General features: G+C 45.4%; 2 protein-coding genes and 2 long non-coding RNA genes across 6 annotated transcripts in view; 2 read left to right on the plus strand and 2 right to left on the minus strand.

Moving 5' to 3' along the window:
• The first annotated feature begins 30 nt into the window (after positions 1-30).
• Positions 31-4,193, plus strand: LOC121812559. The gene is made up of 3 exons (XR_006053159.1): positions 31-360; positions 530-857; positions 2,765-4,193. It is a non-coding gene; the product is annotated as an uncharacterized LOC121812559 (long non-coding RNA).
• Positions 4,194-5,620: 1,427 nt separating this feature from the next.
• Positions 5,621-7,027, minus strand: LOC121812556. The gene is made up of 3 exons (XR_006053157.1): positions 6,748-7,027; positions 6,520-6,583; positions 5,621-6,127 (listed from the first exon to the last, which is right to left on the minus strand). It is a non-coding gene; the product is annotated as an uncharacterized LOC121812556 (long non-coding RNA).
• A 1,350-nt stretch (positions 7,028-8,377) lies between these two features.
• Positions 8,378-12,124, minus strand: LOC102290401 (tripartite motif-containing protein 16). Of its 3 annotated transcripts, none has more exons than XM_005949919.3 (3): positions 11,545-12,124; positions 10,838-11,128; positions 8,378-10,760 (listed from the first exon to the last, which is right to left on the minus strand). In XM_005949919.3, the coding sequence occupies exon 3, from the start codon at positions 10,630-10,632 to the stop codon at positions 9,004-9,006; it is 1,629 nt and encodes a 542-aa protein (XP_005949981.1). In that variant the 5' UTR covers positions 10,633-10,760; positions 10,838-11,128; positions 11,545-12,124; the 3' UTR covers positions 8,378-9,003. The 3 variants fall into 3 exon arrangements, with proteins under 3 accessions (XP_005949981.1, XP_005949982.1, XP_005949983.1); XM_005949920.3 differs by having other exon boundaries at positions 10,838-11,146; positions 11,545-12,026; XM_005949921.3 differs by lacking the exon at positions 10,838-11,128 and having other exon boundaries at positions 11,545-12,026.
• Positions 12,125-12,750: 626 nt separating this feature from the next.
• The window catches only part of LOC102295760 (GTPase IMAP family member 5-like), a gene marked incomplete in the record, with an annotated part of 4,417 nt that continues 3,113 nt past the window's right edge, over positions 12,751-14,054 (plus strand). The window contains 1 exon segment of the mRNA XM_042215073.1: positions 12,751-13,017.

The following is a 14,054-nucleotide window of genomic DNA, read 5'->3' on the forward strand; positions in this document are numbered from 1 at the left end:
GCTGCCTCCCTCTTCCCAAGGACACGAGAAGCTAAGCAGGGAAGATAAGGGAGAGGGAGAAGAGAAAAGTGCGACCGCCTTCGTCAAGAGCCAAAGAGAAATATCTCACTTACAGCACTGGTGAGTGGGAGTGGGAAGGTCTTCCTAAACACCTGCTCCTGCAGTCTGCCCGGGCTGGCAGCACCCAGCAGAAGCATTGATAGGTGTCCTGTTCCTGCAGATGAGCAGACTGACATGACGTGTGCATCATCTACAGGTTGAGACGTGTGGTCTTCAGCACTCGTGGAGGCGGTGGATGACCCAGATCTCCTTCCTCTGGGTCCTGGGGGGCTTTGTTGTGGCTTCTTACCCTCTTTACAAGTGTGTTTGCTGATCAACGCAAGTACAAAAAAAAAGTCCGTGTTTCTTCTTCTTTTCCTTTTTAGCTGCTTTTTGTGTTTTATGTTTATTTCTTTCAAGCCCACTGTTTGGAGCCCTATTGTGTTAATCTACTTGTGCTCTTATATTTTCCTCACGCTTTTTCTTCCAGCCTGTTAAATCTGGCACATTACACATGGAAACCAAAGAAAGTGGACTGAGCCGGCGGTGAGGAGACCCCCCAGTGTTTACCTCTCCTCAGCTGATGAAACACTCCTTAAACACTCCTGCACCGCAGCAATTTCCTAATGTTGTAAACCTCAACATCTGGCAATAAACCCCATTCTGATTCTGATTCTGATTAAGCAGCTTCCCAGGTCAACGCGTCACTGTTAGCGGCTGCTCTCCTCCATGATGCTCTGGTGATGTTGGCTTGGTTATATTTTAGTGAACCGGAAAAGACAAGACCCCCGAGGATATGTTCATCTTTAGAGCAACATGTAAGAACTATTGGTATGATTGTAATACGTGTAATAAGTTTTCCTTTACTGGTAATTCAATTCAATTTTATTTATGTCGCGCCAAATCACAACAACAGCCACTTAGAGTTTAAAAAAAAAAAAAAAAAGTCCACAATTTAGTCTCTTGAATGCAGGACGGTTTATTTAAGGAATTTAGTAACGACAGAGCAACATCACAATCCTTTATTCCAATCACGTGAATTTGATCCTGATCTAACTGTACTGATACTGATCTGATCTCAATCCTGTGCTTGATAAAGTTGAAATGGGGAAGCAGTGACTCGCCACAAAACGCTGATGAAACAGCAAAAATGAGCAGAGAAGAAGACAAAACGTATCATTTCTGTTATGTGACGGCTGTGTGCCGGCAGGAGTGGTGTAAGGAGGAGCTAATGAGCAGACACTCGGAGGCAGGAAGTGAACTCAAACGTAGATTTATTGTTAGATGGCAAACAGAACTAGCAAAACCAGGAATACAAATACTAAACTGAAACCAACAATAACTGAACTGCACACGGACCACACAGAACAATAAGAGCTTAAACACACAGAGGGAGCAATCAGGGAACGGGCAACAGGAGGGAAACACAGGTGGGGCAAATCAGGCCTAACGAGACAAAGGAAGCAAAACCAGATACATTAACAAAAGGACCTTCAAAATAAAACAGGAAACATAACACAGACTGACTTACAGGCAGGCACTACAACAGAGGGAACACAGACAAAGAAACCAAAGACTAGAAATGATAAATAATATAATAAACTCAAACTTCTGGGTCAACGACGACCCAGACATCCCAACAATTTCAGTGAGTAAATCCACAGTGATCAGTCCTCTGGTGCTTGATTTCAAACTGTGAACTCTTCTTCAGACGTTGCTCTTCATCATTGTGACTCTTGATGAACTTGAAGTTTGATCTTCTTTTGCTGCTGGTTCAGTGAGTTTTGCTCCGAGTGACAAACCTGCGGCTTCAGACTCCGTTAGCGTCGGCTTCAGCACCGACGGCGTGCCTGTTTACGTGCGGTCGGGTGAACGATCCACGCTCTGTGTTTCCATCTTTGTGTGGAATCTGTTTATCCACTCTTTAATCGTTTTGCTTGTTTTAGCTGTTTGGTGGTCGGTGAAATAGTTTCGTGAGCTTTAACCTGAGATTTTGACGCTTCTGGCAAAAGTATATTTATATTTAAAAATCGATTCAGGATTTAATGACTGGATCAAAAAACTAGAGGAGGAGCCTTGAACCTTCCTAAAAGGACTCTTTCATATTGATTTGGCCATGTCCTGACTTCTGCCGCCTCTCAGTGTGATCCAAGTGGAAAAGGAGGCAGACGACCAGAGCTACCTGCTTTGATGCTCCAGTCTGCATGCAGAGTACTGTTAGCTACGAGCTGCTCTCTGTGAGCGTGAATGTTAAGCATAGAAAAGCTAGCATGAATGAGGCATGTTGCATAGAGTTAGGCTAGAAAGGTGTTATACAAGTTTGGGTCCTTTTCTACTCGCGGTGACTCACTTCCTGTTGAAATGCTGTGGGGCTTTCCGCTGCTGCTGCCATATTTGGGATTTCCTGTACCAGAGGATATCTAAGCTTGTGCTTACTTCTTCTTTCAATTCAACAGACATAAATCAGTACCACTCCCATTGCTAACGTGATTTTCTCATCAATACATTAATGTGATCTATCGCGTGATCTCGATCTCATTAAAAACTGATATTATTCGACACCGTCGTCGTCATCGAGGTTTGATCGTGGCTTACGTCGTCAGCATCAATAGGAATGATTGCATCATCTTCATTAACCACAGCTGTATCATTATCAATAATAGTAAAGGTGGATTCTTGTTGGTTACCGTTGCTGACGCGTCGCTGAAACTTGCTCCAAATCCAGGCGCTGCCTCTGAACGCTCCACGGAGCAGCTTCTTCAGGAGGGTTTCTCCATCGATTTTAACGCATTCAAGAAGACAAAGAAGAAGCCGAAGAGATAAACTACACGTCTTATCAATGAGATAATTTACTATTTCCCGCCATAGGACTGTGACTTCTCTTCCACAGGTATTGAAAGTGAATACTTGCTGACTGGTCGATCGCGTCTGTCGTCCCGTATCCATGCTGATGATCAGAATAATCTGAATCACTGCTGCAAACTCTTCAGTGCTCGATGGTGAAATGAAGGAAGCTGCAGGCTGTCTGTGCCTCTCTGTTACTCGCAGCGATGTTATGTTCCCTCAGCTGTGCTCCCGCCTTCTTTTAAGCGTTCTTCTTCTGCAGCTTTTATTTGTGGTTGGCAAACAAAACAATGGTTTATTACTGCCACCCACTGGTGTGCAGTGTGGACTCAAAAAGACAAAGTCAGACCAAACAAAGGCGTCTGTATTAAAAGTGACCTGATGGCTTTCACTGCCTCAGTTCCTTTAAAGTAGATCACAAAGCTTCATTTTCACGTCAGTCACTGTGATACAACCTGTTCTATGATCTCATCTCCCTCATCATCTCCACCAGTTACTATTTCCTCAGTGGTGTTTTCCTTTTGTGAATAATCTGTCCAGGTCTGAGTGCTGACGTCTCCTGTCTCAGTGACAGAGATGAAGGCCATAAGTAGGCAGAAAATGTAGGAACGGGAGGAAGAACGGGAAGGATGGCGGTTTTACAAAATCCAAAGAAAACCGGAGAAACGAGGAAGGAAGAGGAGACAGTCATATTAGCCTTGGACACTGCTTCAAATGGCAGCACTGCACCATTTCATCATTTGCCAACTGCCAATAAAATAAGCAGTTGTGTTGTGTGGTGACACAACTGTCATGTGAGTAACAGAAGCACAGAAACCCTGCAGCTCATACCCAACAGAGAAAGGTGCTGTGTTTGCTGAGAGGCTTATAAAAGTATTCACTTTCAAGGAGATGATGACTTTGGCAGCAGCTGGAAGAAGGAAAAACAAAACTTTGGTGTGATCTCAGCATATGTAACAACAACAACAAACTTTATTTATAGAGCACATTTACAAACCAGTGGTGCACCAAAGTGCTTAACATGCAAGAGGGTAAGATGAAGTAACGGGAAGGATGAAGCTGTGGCAAAGTACCAAAACATGCTAGCAGGTAGAATGGCATTAAATAACATTGATTCATGTTTGTGGCTGTAATGTGACAAAATGTCATGGTCCTGGGTCGAGCGACCCAGTGTTTGAGTTTCATGTATCTTTTGTATTCATTTGCACCAGCTTAGTTCACCTAGTTAATTTCTAGATTGCTGTTTAGTCTTGTTGTCTCCCCCTGTACTAAGTCTCCCTGGTTCATGCGTCATGTCTGCGTGGTTATATTTAGTTTCAATTTCAATTTCAATTTCAATTTTATTTCTATAGCACATTTAAAAGTCACAGGTACAACAAAGTGCTTCACAGACGAGCCATATTTGCAGATTTACAACAAAAGAGAACAGTCAACAACAAAAAATACAGTTATAGAATGGTAATATTACAACAAGCACGAACCGGGAGGAAATTATACTAAGTGGTTTGAAAGGCGAGCTTAAACAAATGAGTTTTTAACCGTGATTTGAAAGATTGAGTAGTTTCCGACGCACGGACATCAACCGGCAAGCTGTTCCACAGTTTTGGTGCAGCAAAAGCAAAGGCACGATCCCTTTCGTCTTTAGTCGAGACATTGGTTGCATTAGGAGCCCCTGATTAGAGGATCTGAGTGCCCTTGTGGGGATATATAAATTAAGAAGGTCAATCAGATAGCTAGGTGCCAGGTTATTTAAAATTTTAAAAGTGTATAGAAGGATTTTAAAAACAATACGGTATTTGACAGGAAGCCAATGCAGGTTAGCTAGAATAGGAGTGATATGATCCTGTCTTAGTAGTTCTTGTCATGTCTAATCTCCATGTTTCCGTTTTACTTTGAAAGTCTGTATTCATGTCAGTGTATTCAGTTTCACTCTCTCCTGTCCTGTCGTTAGGTTCATGTGTGTCAGCTGTGCTCCCATGTGTGGCCACTTCCCCTGATCATCCCTCATGTGTATTTAGTCTCTGTGTTTCATGTTGTCACAGCCAGTCGTAGTATTCACAGTTATGGTTTCCTGTGGCTTCCTAGTTTTACTTTCCCGGTTTAGTCATAGTTTAGTTTGTCACTGCGTTTCTGCCTTGTCTGCACTCCTTGTCACCAGCCACAATAAAGGCTCGCTTTCAGTTAAGTTTACTCCAGTCTACTCTCGTGTGTTCGCACCTGGGTCCACCACACACACCACCGCACGGTCTGCCTCCTCAGATCGTGACAACAAAATGTGGGAAAGTTCAAGGGGGCCCAATATTTATGCAAGTACTGTAGACATCTGCTTGTTGGGAGCAGTTCTCATTGTACAGTCTGACAGCTGCATGGAGGAAGGACCTGCAGAAACGCTCCTTCATGCGTCGAGGATGCAGCAGTCTGTCATCTGCAGCAACATCTACATGCATGGGCTGGGAGACTCTGTCCATCAGAGATGTTATTTTGGCCACAGTCCTTCTGTCTCCCACCACCTGCACTGGGTCCAGGGTGCATCCCAGAACAGAGCTGGCCTTCCTGATGAGTTTATCCAGCCTCTTCCTCTCAGCTGCTGATAAACTGCTGCTCCAACATACAACACTGTAAAAAATGACAGATGCCACCACAGAGTCATAGAAGGTCTTTAAAAGCGCTCCCTGGACTCCAAATGACCTCAGCCGCCTCAGCAGGTAGCGTCTGCTCTGACCCTTCCTGTAAAGAGCATCAGTGTTGTGGCTCCAGTCCAGTTTATTATTCAGGTGAACACCCAGGTACCTATAAGAGTCCACTATCTCAATGTCCACTCCCTGGATGTTCACCGGTGTCAGTGTGGTGGGTCTGCGTCTCCGGAAGGTTGTGATCTGAGCCCCCCAGGGGAGGCAGAGGTGATGAGCTGTATGCCTTACATTACTTATATAATCAAAATAAAATATTTGTTGTTCTGTCACAAGTGCAGTCTCTGATTTAAACAACACATTTGTTTTTCATTCCAACACAGGAGCTGGAATGTTGTAATGTTTTAAGGATGCTTGTTTCCAGTCCAGGCATTACTGCTGAATGACTGTCATGGATCGAGGTGATCCAAATGTAGGTGCAGAAGAAAGTCTTTAACTTCCCTTAAGTACAGTGGCAGTGGATGTGGGTTGGAGATGCAATGAGCTTGAACCTGCAGGCGACCATCTTCACTGACCACACCATCTGTGACGGAGGACTCATCTCTCCTGTTGTCCTGCAAGCAAACAATCATATTTTTTGGAACATGAACTTAATTGCTTTCTTAAAACATTTTTTTCTGCATTTGGTATAAAACAGACTCCAATTTACACAATCTCAGGCTCCCTCCCCACCAGAGAGGTGACATTCAATGTCCCACTGTCAGTCTGGATAGCCGTGACCACCACCCGACATACAATAATGCCATGAAAGCATAATTTTAAAAAGGGCTATGCAAACATGGCCAATAACTTTCATTCTAAGATGTGCAAAATGATTTGGGAACAAAACAAATGTTGCTGTTAGAAAACTTGCAGACTTCACTATATACAGTGTTGACCCTCTAAACTAAGTTTGGGGGATGTGATCTTTCAAGAAAGACCAAACTGTTGTTGTTGGTTTACTTACACAGCGTGTCTTGTATAATTAACTGGAGTCACCAGCAACAGCATCGTGCAGCCATATCTCAAGTCTAATAACAGAAGACAGGAAAAGATCAGTGAAGAAACAACTTCCCCCCCAAACCAAAGCACAAATAAAACAATAAGTAAAACAGGCTGATCTAAAGTATGATTAAAGTTCAGCCTGATTAATATAAATGTCACTGACAGTTGCTAACAAAACCAAAATACTTACTGATGTCCTTCTGCTGGTCCCGAGCCTCAAAGACAGCAAGAAGCAAGCAGAGGGAGAAAAAACTGAAACTGATTTGATCCTTAATGGCTGTGCAATCATTGTAACATAGAGTTTGCTTATGTTGGTAAATAAAGGCTATATTTGACATTAATAGATGCCACAGATGTTCAACAGCTGCCACAAAGCATGAAAAAAATGGACGTCTCCGAAAACGTCGGAGCATTTTTGCAAATATGTGATGTCTTGATAAATCGAGCAGATACTTGAACTTTACACAGCTACATTCTTGCCGGAGTGAGTTGCAGATTTGTGCCGTTCACACTGTCACACCATGATCGGATCGATGGGTCGCATAAAAATCGGATTTGATGCGCTTTCACCTGCAGTGTGAACGCAGCCTCAGTCACCCAGATGGCCACAGATTCACTCTCAGATCAGTTTTTATTCAGTAAAAACTGTTTTTGCAGCAGATTTTGAGCATTTAAATGTCTCAGTAATTATTTAGCGAACACTGAATGTCCTGATGGGCTGTAACCTAACCCAGCCACAGCGGCACCACGAGCCAGCCTACTCTCAGTGCCGGATGTCGGGGGGGGCATCCGAATCAAACATGCAGATCAAAACATTGGAGAGGTGACATTCAGTGTCCCGCTTGTGAGTCTGGATATCCCACAACCTAACACACAGTAATGTCATGATAGCAACTCAAACATGGCCAAGAACTTTTCATTCTGACGATCTGCAGAATAATTTGGGCACAAAACAAATTTCATTGTTCAAAAACTTGCAGAATTGACTATAAACAGTGCAGATAGTGTGGATCCTCTAAACTAAGTCTGTGGGATCTTTGAATAACTGCAGACCAAACTGTGGTTGTTTGTATCTACTTACACAGCATGTCTCGTAGAATTGGAGCGGATGATGCCGTCATCCACGTCCTGCATCGCTCCCTCGCTCACCTGGACACCGCTGGGAGCACTGTGAGAATCATGTTCTTTGATTTCTCCAGTGACTCCAACACCATTCTGCCCACAGTCCTGAAGGACAAGCTGGAGAACTCTGGAGTGGACCGTCACCTCACTACATGGATCCTGGACTACCTCACCGACCGACCACAGTCTGTGAGGACTCAGGGCTGCGTGTCGGGCAGGGTCGTCTGCAGTACGGGGCCCCACAGTGCCATTACCCAGCATACACCACTCCCCCCATAAATGCAATAAACGATACAAAAGTAACAGCCTATAATTAATTTATCTGCTGTTTCTCGGGTAGTTGTTTAATTATATAATTTATTGTGTTCAGTATACGTCACTACAATGTGATTTTGGAAATGTATAAATATACGGACAACAGGCTCTTCAATCTCTTGTCGTCAATAAGCAACGTTTAGGGAGCTCTATAGTATCCAATGAGAGGACCCTGCACGTGGATAAGTGACGCAGAGGGAGCCTGACCATGCGTCACACGTTTGACGAGTTGGGAGTGAGAACGTGTTGGATCTACGGATTTTATATTCTTCACGTTTCTAATTTACATTTAAGCCTTTTACATTGTGTATAATTGTACTGTTCATTCGCTTTGTGACTGCCTGTCTGTGAAAAGCGCTTAATAACTAAACTTTACTTCTTACTTAAATCTGGGACTTTCCACCAGTTGTTCTTAGAACTGAAGAAGCTTCTCAGATGAAACGTCTTCAAGAGACTTAAAGAGTCCAGATGCTTTTCTTTCAGAGCTCCTTCGATCACCATGACCTGAATAACTGAGCACCATCACAGACACAGCCAGTACCCATCTTATTTTAATGTATCTGCCCTAAATTACAGATCTTGATTCATCTTAATGGTAAGAAAGACGAGTGAACATATCAAGATTTCATCGGTTTTTGAGATGTTGTTGTTCAAGCACAGCCTCAGATTCCTGTAGATGGACTTTAAAGTGTATTTCAAGTCTAAAATTTCATTACATCTGTTCAACCATTAAACCAAATGATTGTGCAGATCACACGTGGTGGAGCAGAGGGTTAATTTAAGGTGGAATTAACCCTCTGCTCAGAGAGGAACTTGTGTTTTCACGTCTCTAAATATGAAAGTGCATCATGCATGAACACAGCAGAAACATCCTGACATGAAAGCATGTGAGGAAACCTGATTCACTGAAGATCAGATTACTGCTTTATTAAGAACTACAATGCTACACACTCATTGGCTAACCACCTGACAATCACAGGTAGCCCCGCCCAAACATCAGCAGGTGTTGCTACTCGCTCTGACTGGGCTGGAGCAGCTCAGCAGTGGATCCCAAGCACACACAGAGTCCAGCGTGTAGGGGCTCCGTGAACGTGGTCTGGACTCTGTGGAGGAGGGTGACGGTGTCACAGACGCTGTAGAAGGACAGGACACCTGCACCGTGATCCAGGTGCACTCCGACCACGGAGGACGGAGGCCCCGACAGGAACGCGCTTACTCCGTCATGTCTCGCTTTGTAACCGTTCCTGTCACAGTACAACGCCCAGGACTTGTGGTCATCTCCAAAACTGCTGTCACTTCCTGTTCGGCTCACGCTCCCGTATGCGACCGCCACTGAAATGGCCCCGCTCCACTTCACCTCCCAGTAAGAGCGAACGGTCATACTCTGTGTGCTCAAAGCCTGGAAGCTGTCGGTGAATCTGTGACGATGATGAGGGTAGGACTGTTTTCTACCCACAAACGTTAGCTTCCTGTTCCCCTCTGTGATCTTCAGCCCCACGCTCACTGTGTTTGGATCCACACCGAGGAGCCGGGAGTCTCGGAGTAACTCTGCTCTGGTCCCGGCTGAGATCTGGGTGTGGTCCTGACGCAGGATGCTTTGGATTTTGTCTGCGAGCTCAGAAACAGCTGCCGTCACCTCCAGGAAACAGCAGGGAGGACGGACACTGATGCTGGCTGAGCGTGTGGGTTCACTGAGGGCTGACAGCGAGGAGTGCCTGAGGAGAAACTGGCTGTGCTCCTCTGTGCGTGAGAGCTGCTCCAGCTCCACATCTCTCCTCCTCAGCTCACCGATCTCCTGCTGCAGCTTCTTCTCCAGCTCTTTGACTCGACTCACTTCAGTTTGCTGCTGGGATCTGATCTGCTGCTGCACCTCGCAGCTTTCTTCCTCCACCAGTCGGAGCAGCTGGCTCAACCGGGTCCGACTGTCCTTCAGGGCTTCGTCGGCAGAGCAATCGATGGCCTCCACCTGCTGCTGAAGCAGCTCCACGTCTCTCTGTGCGTCCTGGATCCTCCGCTGGATGTCGAGCCTCATCGGCCCGAGCTCGCTCTGCCTCTCGGTCCTCTCTGCTGCAGCTGACACTGTGTCGTGGCCTCGGTGTGCATCCATAGCACAGAGGAGACAGATGCGCTGCTGATCGCTGCGACAGAACACCTCCTTCACTTTGCTGTGAACGGAGCAGATGATCTCCTGGAGCTCTGCTGAGGCCTCCACCAGCTGGTGTTTGTGAAAAATGGGGGCTTCGTGGTGAGGCCGGAGGTGGAGCTCACAGTAGGAGGCCACACACTGCAGACAGGACCTGGAGGCTTTCAGCTTCCTCCCACTGCACACATCACAGGCCACATCTCCAGGTCCAGCATAGTGCTGAGGATGAGGAGCAGCCTGGAGTCCGGTCTTCTTCAGCTCCTCCACTAAGTCTGCTAACATGGTGTTTTTCCCCAGGACTAGTTTGGGTATGAAGGTCTGTCTGCACTGAGGACAGCTGGGGATTCCTCCCTCACTCTCTTCATCCCAGTGTTTCTTAATACAGCACATGCAGTAACTGTGCCCACAGGGCAGAGTGGCTGGATCCTCCAGCAGATCCAGACAGACCGGACAGCAGAACCTCTCATGATCCAGCTGAAGTCCTCGCTGAGCCATGTTCACTTCTTCACAGCAAACAAAGATGGTCTGAAGGGTGTAGGTCTGTGTGATCCTGGATGTGATGCAGTGATGCTCTTCAGTCAGAGGCTGACGTCCAGTTTATAGTCAGTGTGACTGTGAGGTTTCTGCAAACAGCAACAAAGACCAACAACATTTAATATGAATAAAGCTCAAAGTACTCCTCCATCAATCTCCACCTTACCGTGATAGTAGGAGCAGCCTGCGGGAGGTGCTTCAGGAGGGGCTGCCTGGCCCATTATTACGAGCCATTCAGTCCCAGTGCAACCAGTTTGAGAGCACTGTCTGCATCAATGTCAGACCTGGTTTTTCTGGTGGATGGACTCCACAAAGCCTTCGTCCCTGATCCTGTTCATAACTTTAATGAACAGAGATTCTGGGTGGAGCCAAGTGGCTTCACTTTGGGGGCCTCAGAGTCTCGTCTCTACTTTTTGCAGGTGGGGAGCATAAAGTGATCTACAGCCTTCCTGTGGTCCTGAGCTTTGGGTAGTGACTGAAAGAATGAGATGGTGGGAAGAAAAACTATGAAGTAATAAATGTTTCCTTATTTGAATAATTACTGGCACATAGATGAGAGAAAAGAAGAAAGACTGAGATCATTCAGTAGTATCATCTCAGCCTCCCTGTTTGTTTTTACAGGACATTTTATTTCTCTCAAACATAACGATCATATCACTGACGGTCAGGTTCACTCCTCACTGTGGGCGGAGCTGTGCAGGCTTGTCTGCGTCGCTGTTTTACACAACATATTTATCAAGCTGTGAGCAGCAGGTGGCGCTGTGGAGATGTTTCAGACTGGAAGCCTCTGATCATTCTCAGTAAGTGAAAGAACAACAATCAGACGTGACAGAGGCACAAAACACTTCATGATCATCACACAGTCGCACTCACCTGTTCACTGAGGTCACTGCAGCTCCAGGACACGCTCTGAACCAGGGCTGCTGGGAAATGGAGTTTCATCAGATAACAGAGACGTCTCTGACAGGATCAAACCTGCTTCGGTGTTCAGACTCGTCAGGAGACGAGACGCTGAGTTAAAGAAGAGACGGTTTAACTTGAGTCCAGGAAGACGAGCAGCTTCAGTCTGACGGTGAACCTGATCAAACTCTGTTAAAGAACCTTCAATGCTGCACGCAGAACGACTGAAGAAAACTCCTCACTGCCACCAACAGGAAGTGACACATGTCTGATTGTTTCACTTTCTCTGCCTGACTCAGACCTGCACGTTTGAACAATAGACCATGGAAAAAGGAAGAAGAGCAACACGAAGGAGAAACAAGTCATACTGGAAGTACTGGTATATGGACTAAACTCTGACGGTCCTTTAGACTCAGCTCACTCTGCTGTTTCATTCAAACAAAGTTTATTTAAAGTAGATTATTGCTGCACTTTTACTGCCTCCATATTCATAAACTACGGAGCCCCCCAGGGGACATGGGAGAAAAAAAAATTCCGGAGGAAAAAAAAAAAATTAGGGAGGAAAAAAAAAATTAGGGAGGAAAAAAAAAATTAAGACGGACTTTTGCGAGATCTCGCAAAAGTCCGTCTTAATTTTATAAACAGTCTGTGAGACCATCATAACCAGTAACTCACAGGACGCTCACAGTAAGCCTCGCGAGCTGATGATGAGCAGCACACCTGTGTGACTCACACAGGTGTGCTGCTCATGCTGCTGTGATTGGTGCACAGAGTCTGAGCATTTAACATGTTCATGACCAAATCATACGACTGCATTTAACTTCCAGGTGAGTAGGGCTCAGCGGAGGGGGCACAGTGATGGGAGTGGCCCCTCCACAACACCTGCACAGGTAGAACAGTTAGGGGATCATTAATGTCGGGACTACTTTAGTTATTTGAAGTATTTTGGAATAAAAACTGTTTGTCCCTCCATAACAGAGGGATTATATTATCAGTGCTGTGGGCTCTTTGTTTAGACGGAAACCAACCTCAGTTTAAATGTTTGATGGAGAGATTTGATTTTGTCATTACAAAGTCAAACAGAGATAAAGCTCAGTCAGCTGATTCTTACTGTGCAGCAGACAAATACAGCTGAACTGAGCCAGACAGTCTGGTGTAAGAAGAGAGGTGAGGAAGCTCTGTAGTACAGCCAGCACTGCTGCAGCGGGACCCTGATGCACTGGGACCATCACATCTACAGGACACATCACACGTGTATAATTACACATGTATGTTACCCGAGGAAGGTTCAGGAGGATATTCCACATTCACTGTGGGGTGGTTGCACGCGTGTATCCTGATCATGCAGAGGAGAGAGCGGTGCTTTTATTTTGAAAGAGACTTCCTCTTCACGGCTGAAGCTCCGCAGAAGTCAAGGAGGCAGGCAGCTCGCGGACACGGAGACAGGTGAGTGTTTCTCTGCACAGGTGAGTTCAGCTGGCAGTGGACAGGAAGCGGATCCGAATCCTGTCGCGACTGAACTCACCTGTGAGCCGGGCAGGTGACGGAATGTGTTTGGACAGACTTTAGCTTCTTTTTCTTCTTCTTCTGTATGTGGTTTGTTGGCGGTTGGCAAACAGCAAAATGGTGCATTACCGCCACCAACTGGTGTGGAGTGTTTACCGAAATGACAAAAAAAAAAATCACATCCTCCCGAGCAGCTAGCTCCACCTGCGGTCAGGTGCCAGAGCTCACAGCCAGATTTGTGACAGACATCTGCACCACGTTTGAATTCGTTTCATGCAAAACGCATTTGTAACTTTCTATTTTGGCTGTTTTTGTGACTTGCAAATAAACCTTTAAAATAAATGAAATGATAATATGTATTTATTTTTGCCCTACTCGGTAAAAGATGCAAAATTATACACACAAAGTCATAGAAATGACCACGCCTATTGTTCATGATGATTTCAATATTTCTTCCCATAACAAAGAAATACATCTTTAACAAATATCACACATTAATATTTCACTCAGATCCTGTTGGCGTAGTCTGCCTGTGCCTTTTCTCTGGAAATAAACATTGTAAGCGAATATAGGTAACAAATCAACATGGCTGAAGAGTTTGTAGTTATATACAGTCTGTGTAAGTGTGCTTAATTTAATGCACGTGTAAGCAGATGGCAGTTACTGTGAATATACAGCCGTTACACAGTGATTAGTAATAAACAAAGCCAGTGTGATCGAGTCGAGAGAGTTAAATTCAATTTTATTTACACAGCACCAAATCACCACAGCAGTCGCCTCAATGTGCTTTATGTTGTACAGTAGATCGCGCAGAGCGTTCTCACTCCCGAGGCGTAACATGTCGACGTTTTGTCACGTCCCGCGGCGTTCCTGAGGAACGCGAAAGGAGACCTTCGGCGTTCTTATGGTACGCGGCGGGTTATGGCTGGAATCCAGTGCAATGACGCTCCCGCGGTAATAGACGTTCCAGCCCTGTA

Source organism: Haplochromis burtoni, unplaced genomic scaffold (assembly GCF_018398535.1).
Source record: "Haplochromis burtoni strain Fernald_Lab_line unplaced genomic scaffold, NCSU_Asbu1 Contig_654, whole genome shotgun sequence".
Taxonomy (NCBI): domain Eukaryota; kingdom Metazoa; phylum Chordata; class Actinopteri; order Cichliformes; family Cichlidae; genus Haplochromis; species Haplochromis burtoni.

What these genes read in the sequence shown, in the direction of transcription:
- LOC102290401 (XM_005949919.3), bottom strand. Translation starts at nt 10,632, where the DNA reads ATGGCTCAGCGAGGACTTCAGCTGGATCATGAGAGGTTCTGCTGTCCG.